This window comes from Enhydra lutris, unplaced genomic scaffold (assembly GCF_002288905.1).
Source record: "Enhydra lutris kenyoni isolate GAN:26980312 unplaced genomic scaffold, ASM228890v2 scaffoldscaffold77, whole genome shotgun sequence".
NCBI lineage: Eukaryota > Metazoa > Chordata > Mammalia > Carnivora > Mustelidae > Enhydra > Enhydra lutris.
In genome coordinates this window covers 2713889-2724383 of record NW_019154161.1, presented here as the reverse complement: position 1 = coordinate 2724383, position 10495 = coordinate 2713889, and the positions used below count along the sequence as shown (strand labels likewise).

The 10495-nt window shown below is 57.8% G+C and overlaps 1 protein-coding gene across 2 annotated transcripts in view; it reads right to left on the bottom strand.

Moving 5' to 3' along the window:
* LOC111160629 (solute carrier family 17 member 7) overlaps positions 1 to 10369 on the bottom strand; it is a 14073-nt gene extending 3704 nt beyond the window's left edge. Inside the window, exons 1-7 of one of the 2 annotated variants that reach the window (XM_022523852.1) lie at positions 10247 to 10369; positions 2295 to 2547; positions 1127 to 1245; positions 738 to 852; positions 572 to 659; positions 330 to 416; positions 95 to 237 (exon numbers count right to left, since the gene is read on the bottom strand). In XM_022523852.1, the coding sequence (XP_022379560.1) occupies positions 95 to 237; positions 330 to 416; positions 572 to 659; positions 738 to 852; positions 1127 to 1245; positions 2295 to 2547; positions 10247 to 10311 (870 nt within the window). In that variant the 5' untranslated portion in view covers positions 10312 to 10369. Of the gene's footprint in view, positions 1 to 94; positions 238 to 329; positions 417 to 571; positions 660 to 737; positions 853 to 1126; positions 1246 to 2294; positions 2548 to 6682; positions 6745 to 10246 lie in introns of those variants that run through there. The other variant, XM_022523853.1, reaches the window with a different exon arrangement.
* Between the last annotated feature and the right edge of the window lie 126 nt (positions 10370 to 10495).

Sequence of the window (10495 nt, the reverse complement as noted above, 5' to 3'; positions counted from 1 at the left end):
CGTGGAGGTTCGAAGCCCCCTCTTCTCCTGCCTCCCTGCCTGAAATCTCTCCTTGCCCCATGGCGCCTCCGCCCCCGCAGGCTTGGGCCCTGACCGTGACCGGGTTCATGAGTTTGGCGCTCTCGCCGATGGCGTCCTCGATGTACTTGCGCTCCTCTTCCGAAATGCTGGGGTGCAGAGCCGGGGACTCATAGGAGACGAGCAGCCAGAACAGGTACCAAAAGATCCCGAAGCTGCCTGGGGAGGGTCAGGGGAGGGATGCAAGCGAGGTGACGACCAGCCTCGCTCCGCCCCTGCGCCACCCAGACCAAGGCGTTCGGGCCCCTCACCGTAGACGTAGAACACAGAGCTCCATCCTGAGTACTGCACCAGAACCCCAGCGAGAGGCATCGCGACCACCGCCCCAGCATAGGAACCTAAGGGGGAGGACGCAATGTGTAGACCAGGCTCATCTATCCTCAGATCCGGGAATGGGGCCTCCCAGGCCCTGCCTTCCGGGGACACAGAAGTACAGGCCACAGTCCCTCCTCCCTCAGACCCGCATGTCTGGATCCCAGCCCCTTCTTCTCACCGCAAAAGGCTGTTGTTGCCAAGCGACTCCGCTCTAAGGGCGGGGCCCATTTGCTCCAAATGCCGTGGCAGGCAGGGTACGTGACCCCCTAGGAAGGAGAAAACCAAAGTCAACGAGAAGAGGCGGAGTGAGAACAGGCACAGGGTCGTATGGAGCGGGGCTTTACCTCTACCAACCCCTGCAGGATCCTCACGAAGATGACACAGCCGTAATGGACTCGGGCAGCTGAGGGGATCAGCATGTTTAGAGTGGATGTAGCCACAATGGCAAAGCCGAAAACCCTGGTGGGAAGAGTCCATAGTACAAGAATGGGGTCCAGCGATCCCACCAAAGCTAGGATTCTGTTCTTTCTAACCACGGAGGGCCAGGCCTTGTGGTCCCCCAGAACCTCCGCCCCCACCTTCTCTGCAACTCTCACCTCCCACAACCACAAACCCCGCCTTTCTCTAAGACCCCGCCGCCAACCCAGGCCCCTCCTATCCCCCCTCCAGCCGGGAAATGCCAGGCCACACCTTCTAAGTAGTTCCCGCCCACCTTGAGACCCCATCCATGTACCTGTTGGCTGCGAATTTTTGGCAGATAAATCCTCCGGGAATCTGGGTGACAATGTAGCCCCAGAAAAAGGAGCCGTGTATGAGGCCAACAGTCTCTGGATCCCAGTTAAATTGAGCTTTCTGCGGGCCAAAAGGCATGTCAAACCAGTGGCCCAGGCTCTGACCCTCCACCAATCAGCACAGATAGATTTACTCTCTCAGCCAATCAGCAACAAGGACCCCTCTCACGACAAAACACCTGCCAATCAGAGCTCACGCAGTCCTCCAGGTTCAGCTTGCCCAGGCTGCTGGGCCGCACTACGGTTAGCAGCCGGGCCTGTCCCTGCCTGGAACCCTCGCTCTGCCTGCTTCCAGGCACCAGGGCCCCTTCTCTGAATGTCTAGGGGCCCGTCAGTGGGGTGGGGACTGTGTCTCCACTTACTTCTCTTAACCAACCTACGAACTGTTTGCGGAGTGACTGGGGGGCGGGGGGTGTAGTCAGGAGGAGAAGGTGCAAAGGTGCGAAGGTGCGAGGTAATTTTTCCTGAGGTAGGGGCACGGCCTACACCGGAGTTAAAATAGGGAGAAAGTGGGGCGCCTGGCTGGCTCGGTCGGTAGGGCATGCAACTCTTGATCTTGGGGTTCTATGTTCGAGCCCCCGGTTGAGTGTAAAGGTTACATTAAAAATATTAAAAAAAAAAAATAGGGAGAAAGTCTGAGATGAGGCGGCCTTCAGGTAAAGGCCAGAGCAGATGAAGCGGGATGTAGCGGAGACCGAACTTCAGAAAAGCCAGGATCAGACTTCAGCGTGGAGCCCGCGATGGAACTGGGATTAGGTTGTGACACTGGGACAGGCGTGGGTGGCAGGTGGAGCAAAGTTGCTAGGAGCCTTACAAGGGAGCAGGGGCAACATGCAGGAACCCCAATACCGGCGCTGAGTCTGCATTTGTAAATCATGGGCCGGAACTAAATAGGGGCGGGGCTTCATTTAGGTCGGGGGCAAGGCTTAGGAAGGGGAGAGCCCTGAGGCAGAAGGGAGCCAGCGGTAGGCGGACGCGCGGATGGGCGGGGCTGCTCAGGCCGGGGTTAGAAGGGGCTTGGCCAGGGCTTCGCCCGGGGGAGCGTGACGTCATCAGAGGGAGCGGGCAGGGCTAGGTGGGCCCGCGTGCCAGGCCACGCCCCTTAACTACCTGCACCACCACGTGGCCCCCGCGGTGGGTCGTGCTGTTGTTGACCATGGAGACGATGGCCACGCCCAGGTTGCAGCGGATACCGAAGCTGATGCAGAAGCCCAGACCGCTCATGATGGCGATGATGTAGCGACGAGGGAGACCGAAACAGGTGCAGTCCACTACCGGCGGGTCCCGGGTCTGCGTCGTCACTGGGCGCCCGTCCGCACTCAGCTCTAGCGTCTCTGCACCTTCCTGTCGTTTCTCCAGAAGCCTGCGGGGTAGCAAGAGTCCAGCACTCTCGTAAGTCCAGGCCGCCGGCCACCTCCTCCCCTCGACACAGGAGTCCAGGGCAAAATCTGCTGCTCTTCAAGACCCTAAGGATCCTACTAAGCCCGCACTCCCTCCTTCCCCAGGAGTCCAGGAACTTCTCTAGCTTCCTTCCCCCCCACCCCTGGGATCCAGGAAGCTGGACCCGCTCTCTCCGTCCCTTTCAGACCAGAAATTCACGCTGCCAGCCCCCTTCTCTTGCAGACTCAGGTGTGGAGGTCCTCAGTCCCCCTTTCCCCCAGCCCCATTATCTCTCGACTCGGGAGTTTTAGACCCCAAACTACACTTGGTGATCCAAGAGCCTGTGCCCCCAGCCCCCACCCCGAGGCCCAGAGACTCTTTCCAGCCCCCTCTCCCAGATATGAGTCTATTTGAGGAAGCAAAAGGCGCTAAGGAGATGCTTCAGCAAAGGTGTCAAAAGAACAGATGCCTCCCAGCCACGTCTGCTATATATACCGCCCGCCCTCCTCCCCTGCCCCCAGTGGCGTGCCCTTCCCTGCTTCCAGGCCCCAGGTGTGGGGCTGACTTCCAGCTGATGCCCTTCAGACACCAGAAGCCCATTCCCTGGGGCGGGGGAGAAGTCAGGGTCCCTGGAATCCAGCAGCCCAGCCAGTCATCCCTGGGGAAACTTGAGTTCAGGCTGTCAGCTAGGGGATAGGGAGGGGGGATGGCGGGTGGTGTCCTGGCAAGGGACAGATGGCCCTGGTAGGGGGATTGGCTCAGTCCCCAGTGTGGCTCTCGCCCCCGCCCGTTCTGGAATGGGGATTGAGTCTGTGATGATGGATAGCGTATTTGAAGAGCCACCTCACACCCAGAGAGCGGTTGCCGGGAAAGAGAGGTGCCCTGAGACAGGTGTGCAAAGACCCAAAAGGAGGGCGACAGAGATGGGAGGGGGACAGAGGCAGAAACAAAAGGATCAGAGATACAGACGGTGGGACAGAGACCCAGAGAGAAAAGAGGGAACAGAACAGGGACCCTGGGAGGGAAGGGGACAGAAACTCAGAGATGGAGGGGGAACAGAGAGACCCAAACATAGGTGGGGACAGAAACCCAAAAGAGAGGCTACAGATGCAGAGACCAGAACGTGGAGAGAAAGATGGAGAGACCAGGAGAACGAGGAGAGACGTGATTTGTGAGATACGGCCCCTCTCTGAGGCGGGTACGCAGCCAGGGGATCGGGCTGGATCCCAGGAAGGGGCTAGAACAGATGGAGGCGAGGGAGACTGGGACGGGGGAGGAAAGAACAGCCAGACGGTCTGGGGGGAGGCGGGTGGAAGAGATGAGAGAACACAGCCACCCTCCCCATCCTAGAACTTAAGGAGGTGGGGGGGGCGCTAACAAACGGGGGGGGGGGAAAGAGCCTGGGGGAGTGGACAGAACCCTGGAGGGTAGAGGAATGAGAGCCAGAGAGAGGGGGAATAAATGCCCCAGAATGACAGTGCAGGGTGGTGGGGACCGCCCACCACCCCGAGTCAGAACTCAGAAGGTGCCTGCCAGTGCGATTAGACTTTGACCCAGAACCCTGTGGTTGCTATTTGACCCTGACACTCAGGAAGTGCTCGTAGCCCCTGAAATTTGATACTCAGTCTAATACTCCAATGTGTCTGGATCTGTGACCGAGGCTTTCTATTTTTTTTTTTTTAATTTTATCTATTTATTTGTCAGAGAGAGAGAGGGAACCCAAGCAGGGATAGCGTCTGGCAGAGAAGCAGGCTCCCCGCCGAGCAAGGAGTCCAATGCAGAACTCAATCCCAGGACACTGAGATCACAACGGAGCCGAAGACAGACGCTCAACTGACTGAGCCACCCACGCGCCCCATGACCAAGGCTTTCTAAATGGGGTGTGGTGGGGGCTCCCACATCTAGAAAATGGGAGCAGGGGTACAATGTGAGGTTACGGAGAGGGAACCTCCAGGTGATACTGATCATCTCAGGATAGGAGAACCAGGGGTACAGAGTTGACGTGACCCAAGTGCTTCCCCTCCCCACGGGGAGAGCCTGGAGGGAGATCCTCCTCCCTTTTCTGGGAGCCTGGAACTCAGGTCTGAGGACTTGAGAAGGAGGAAGAAGCCGCCTTTAGGAAGCAGTTCACCAAAATGAAGACGGTGTCGCAGTCTCCCTCTCTGTGTCTCTGTTTTTGCTTCTCTGGGGTTCTCTGTCTGCTCCCCTGCTGCCCCAAGCCTCTATCCCCTTATATCCCTTGGTACTGTCTTCCCATTGCACAGCTAAGGAAAAACGGAGGTTCAGAAAGCAGAAATCGCATGTCCAAGGTCACACACCAGAGTAGTGATGGGTCCTGATCATCTCCTGGCCCCCGGGATTGCCCCAACCAAGGCCTGGCTCTCAGGAAGGAGGCACCTTGGTGCCTGTCTCTCCTGCATTCCCCTTCCTCCTGTGTCCTTGCCCCAAGTCACTCTGGGTTACCGCCTGTTTCCTGGGCTGAGGGAGTTCCCCACCCACTCTAGGATCACTCATCTCATCTCGAGGAACCTGTAGCCTCCATCCCCAGCTTGGGAGGGGCTGCCCTGGGTTCAAATGATGACACTTGTACTTATCTGTGGATTTCTCCCCTTTCTCGAACTGAGCCTCAGTTTCCCCAGTTTTGTCTAAAGGATTGAATGGAATCAGGGGGTTAATGCCCGATATGGGGCAACCCCAGGGTTGTGTGTCCTGGTGGGAGCTCTGAGCTCTGGGGTCTGCGGCTGGGGGGGGGGTGGCAGGAGGCAGCTCAGAAAGGTGAAAGTTAGGCACAGACAGACTGAGAGAAACCCAGACACAGATGATAAGCTGAGAAGCAGGGACTGAGGGAGGGGGCCTGCGGAGCACATCCCTCCTGCCACCACCACCCCCTTCCAGCCCCCTCCATCAGCACGTCTCTCTCCCTCTCCTGACTTCGCACTGATGTATTTTGAGAAACTCGTGAAAGGAGGCGAGAAAAAGGGTGGGGAGGGGCTGGAAGATTGGGAAAAGAAGGGGTGAGGTTATCTCAACTCCCCCTCCCCCCACTGCACCATCTTCCTGCCCCCTCCCTTCTGTCCAGCCTTATTCCCATCTCTCCAGTTCCTAGAGGGTGGGGGACATTTGGGGCTAGGAGGTGACCTGCGGCGAGCAGGACTAGTGTTCCTCTTAGAGAAGGACTTGCACAGCCTAAGGAGATGGACTGAGGGTCCACTAAAGATAGGGTCAGGGCTAAGGGGACAGGGTTGGAGGGAACGGCAGCAGGGGCATGGTGCTGATGGGGCCGTCTCCTCCCCGCACTATGGCCAGATATTTTTAGGCTTCTCCGCAGCTGAGTAATTTCTCTGACTTGAAGCCAGGGCTGGGGTTGGGGGTGAGAGGCTGGGGGAAGGTGTCCAGACTGCCCTGGAGACACTCAGGTCACTGGGGTCATGTCCCTGGATGAAAGGAATTCCTTCCTAGCTCTAGGCTATATCCTTTGGGAAGTCTATGATCTACGACCCAGGAGCCTCATTTTTGGCCTGCAACTTCTTTCTCCCCCAGAGACCCAGGAAATCCTGGCTTCTCCTCCCAGCTTAGCTCTCCTCAAGGACAAGGACCAATGGGCCCCAATCCGCTTTAGCTTCAGATTAAACTCTCTGAGAGATGGAAACTGAGAAGACACAGGGAGATGGAGACACCCAGGATGGGGGATTAAAAACCCAGAGTGAGAGGAACAGACACCCAAAAGGAAAGAGTTGGAGACCTAGAGAGAGGGCAGCAGAGACTTGGGGGGTGGGGGACAGAGACCCAAAAGGGGGCAGAGATCCGAAGAAAGGAGGCAGAGTGAAGATAAGTGAACGGAGACCAAAAGTGGGGAAGAGGGTCAGAGACCCAAGAGAGGAAAAAAGGATAAGGTCGGGGGGGGGGGGGGGGGGGGCACGGAAAAATGAACGAGGTGATGGATGAGACTGGACCAAGGAGAGGGGACCACGGAAAAAGGAGGGAGAAAACCGGACAGATGGGTGGAACCCCCACCCACGGGCATCGCCCGTCCATCTGTCCGTCCAGGCCCGGGTGGGAATGTGCGTCCTCCGCGGGCCCTCGGGCTCTTTCCCGCCCAGGACCCTCACCACGCTCACCGGTGCAGCCTCCCGAGGGCACGACCCGCTAGCTTCCGAAACTCCTCCTGACGGAACTCCATGGTGGCTGCCCCTGCCGCCGGTCCCCCCGCCGATCCCCCCCGCCCGCGGGCCCGGGCGGCCGCGTCCGGGTTCCCGGGGTCCGCCCCGGCCCGGCCGGCCCCGCAGCTCCGCTCGGGGGGAAGGAGGCTGCGTGTGCTGGCTGCCTAGGGGCTGTAGCTGGACTCAGCGTCGGGGGCGGGGCGGGCGGTGGCGATGCCCCGCCCATCCCCGATAGACCACGCCTCTTGAGTTCTAGTCCCGCCCCCTTTCGTAGCCCTCCAGCTCCGTTCTGCCCCTGCACTCTCATTCCAAGACCACGCCTCTGGGCTCTGAACCCGTTCCTTTGAGTTTCATCGCCCCAGTTCTATCGCTTCCCAGAGTTACTTCCCCGTTCCATCCCCCCAGCTCCTTTTCTCTCTTCCTGAGTTCTCTTTGCTCACCTGAGGTTTCCCTCTCCTTTTTAGTTCGCCCTAATTTCGTCCTTGCTTTTCGTCCCCTACGGTTTCATCTTCTGCGTTTTCATCCTCCCAGCCCATCCCTGCGAGTTTCTGTGCCCTCCAGTTCTACATCCCGCCCCCCGATTTCCATCCCCATCCCTTGTCATCCTCAGTTCTAACTTCCTCATTCAGAGGGTGCTTTTCCCATTCAGGGAATTCTTTCCCCCCTGAATTCCGACCCCTATTTCGATCCACCCATTGTCCCCTCCAGTTCTTCCCCCAACCGATTTCTTCCCTCTTGGTTTCCATCCGCTGTTTCCATCTTTCCTTTTTTAAATTCTATCCCCTTCCAATTCTATTTCCTCTCGGGGCGCATGCCCCTCCTGATTCTTTCATCCTCTATTTCCTTCCCCTCTCAATTCCATCTCTCAGTTACACGCCCGTCCCCATTAGCGACCCCCATAATTCCCAACCAGCCTGGAATCTATCCCACCCTTTGAGTTCCGTGCCTACTCCCCCCCGAGTTCTCTTCCCGCCCCTTGAGTTCGGTCCCCTCCCCTGAGATCTGTCCCTGCCCTAATTTTTGCCCCATCCCCCCGGAATCGCTCTGTCGGAGTTCTGTCCCCACCCACTGACTTCTTTTCCCGCCCCCTGAGTTGTGTCCCCTCCTGCTGGGGTCTGTCCCCGCCTTCTTTTTTTTTTTTTTTTTAAGATTTTATTTATTTATTTGTCGGAGAGAGAGAGGGAGAGAGAGCGAGCACAGGCAGACAGAATGGCAGGCAGAGGCAGAGGGAGAAACAGGCTCCCTGACGAGCAAGGAGCCCGATGCGGGACTCGATCCCAGGACGCCGGGATCATGACCTGAGCCGAAGGCAGCTGCTTAACCAACTGAGCCACCCAGGTGTCCCGTCCCCGCCTTCTTACTCCATCTCTGCCAGCCCTGCCCCTTTGGGGTTGAACCCGGACTGTTTCTCCCGCCCAGGTCCTGCCCCTGCTCCTTTCGCCGGACCAGCCCTTCTCCCCGACGCTGAGTCCACCTCCAGATCCAAGCCCCGGGAGGGTGCTCCTTTCCTCACAGCCTCCCTGAATCGGGCCGCAAATGCATTTGGGATTAAATTTTTATGATGTGGCACAAGCTCTCAAGGGGGTAGGGAGCGGGCGGGCGCACGGACCCGGTGGCCCAGCAGCCACTGCCCGCCACGGCCTCCCGTTTCTCGCCTTGTCCCGCTGGGTCTCTGGGTCTCAGTTTTGCCTATGTTTGAGAAACCCCCGGACTCCCGGGGAGTGGGAGGTTGGGGGCTGGGACTACAGGGTCTGAGGGAGGAGCGGCTGGAGACCCGGACTCCTGGGTCTGAGGAAGAGTAGCCCGCGGAGCCGTCCACTAGCACCACCCTGTGGCAGCAGAATTCCCGACGCGGGTGCGGAGGCGGCGGCCGCGGCTCCCGGCCAGGTGTGAAGGTGGAGCAGATGGTGAAGAGGAGGGAGTAGGAGGGGGGCGCCGGCCGCTGCCAAATCTCGGGCCTTCGCCGGAATCATCACCATGGAGACCAAAGAAGGCTGAAAGGACCCAGCTCCACACTTTTCTGGGACCTGGGAATGAGTTCCTCGGCCTCCCACGGAGGGTCCCCCTGCGAACTACAAGTTCCAGTGGCCACTGGAGCTCACCGTTTGCTTCGGAAGAGCCGCGCTCTCCGAGGGCCGCTGGGAGTTGTAGTTTTGTAAGACACCAGGCCGAGGCTGCGAGACGCCCTCTGGTGGACTAAGCGCCACGTTCGGTCCTTCATAGGTCCAAAGACCCCGCATCGGAGGTTATCCCCCTACCTTTCCACCTCTTCACCATCTATCTGTTCCTGTTTCCCTACCCAGTTCAGTCCTTTCTAACCACACTAATCTCGCTGTTCTTCCAACATTTACCACTGAGGTTCCTCCGCTTACCTATCCTCCTAGGACTCATGGAAGGAGAGGTGTCAATCATGCATTAACTCAACATTCATTGAGTTCCTTCTAATTCTAAAGCATTATCACACCACAGGGGCATACATTCAACGAGGTAACACTGGATGCCAGACACGGCCAGATTCTAACTCAGCCAGGGTAGATCAGAGAAAGCTTGAAGTTTGAAAAGCTTCCCAGAGAAAGCTCAATGAAGGGATGACTTGGGAGGGGGCGGAGGGAGGGCCCACAGGAGAGGAAACAGTACTTGCAGAGTCAGGAAATGGCACACAGTTTGGTGGGATTGTGAATTGAAGCACCATTCCAGAAACAGGAAGCTTGTCAGGATGAGAGGTAGGAGAGGCTAGAGATGATGGCACGCATCAGATGACCAGTGGACTCAGGAAACGTCCCCTGGGAGGGCAAGACAATTAAGACACTTCCTGGGTTTTACTGGAGAAAACAGACTGAGTGAGAGGAAGGACGGGAATAAAATGAGGCACAGGGGCATCTGACTTTGGCTCAGGTAATGATCGTAGGTTCTTGGGACAGAGCCCTACATTGGGTTCCCTGCTCAGCAGGGAGTCCCTCTAGTCCTCTCTCTGCTTGTGCTCTAATAAAAAAAGAAAAAAGAAGCGTCAAGGGGGCCACACCAACATGCCTGGGGTGCTAGGCTGAGGATCTGGGACCTTCTCCTGGGGCACTAGGGAGCCAAGGAGGGGACCTGAAGAAGAGAAGGGAGGGTCAGCTCTGGGACCTTGTGGGATAGGAGGGGAGAGACTGGAGACCAGAAGCCAGGGGAGAGGATCTGGAGAGGGAGAGGCTGAGGCCACAGCTGGGGCAGTGACTTCTCTGTGACTCTAGGACCCAGTCCAATGTCCCTCTTCCCTCCCATTCCTCATGTACTCCTAGCCAGCCACAGAACAAAGGCAAAAATCTTTTATTTCAATTTCAGAGAAGCCCCCCACCAGCCTCTTCCTCCACTTGGAAGCACAGAAAGAAATCCAATCAAGAAGCCACTGACAGAAGGGGCATCGCCACCATCAGTTGCTGAGGAGAGACAGGAAAAAACAGAATAAGGATTCGGGACAAGGAGTCCCAGCCCCCCAGAGTGCCCCAACTCCCTGCACACTTCCCCCATCTCCCCAGGTACCTTTCTCTTCCGATGGAAGGCTGCCTTGCTCTCCTCAGAGTTGATCCGCAGGGGGATATAGGCATCCAGATGGTACAGCTGCTGGGGGCCCCCCATCACCAGGCGGTTCTCCCCGATCTCCAGTGACAGCCCCAGAGCTCCGTCCTGGGAATAGAGAGAAATAAGCTCACCCTTCCCTTCCCAGCAACAGGGCGATAATCACGGGGACCAGGGAGAAAAGGCTCCTGTGTTGGGATACCATATGTAAAG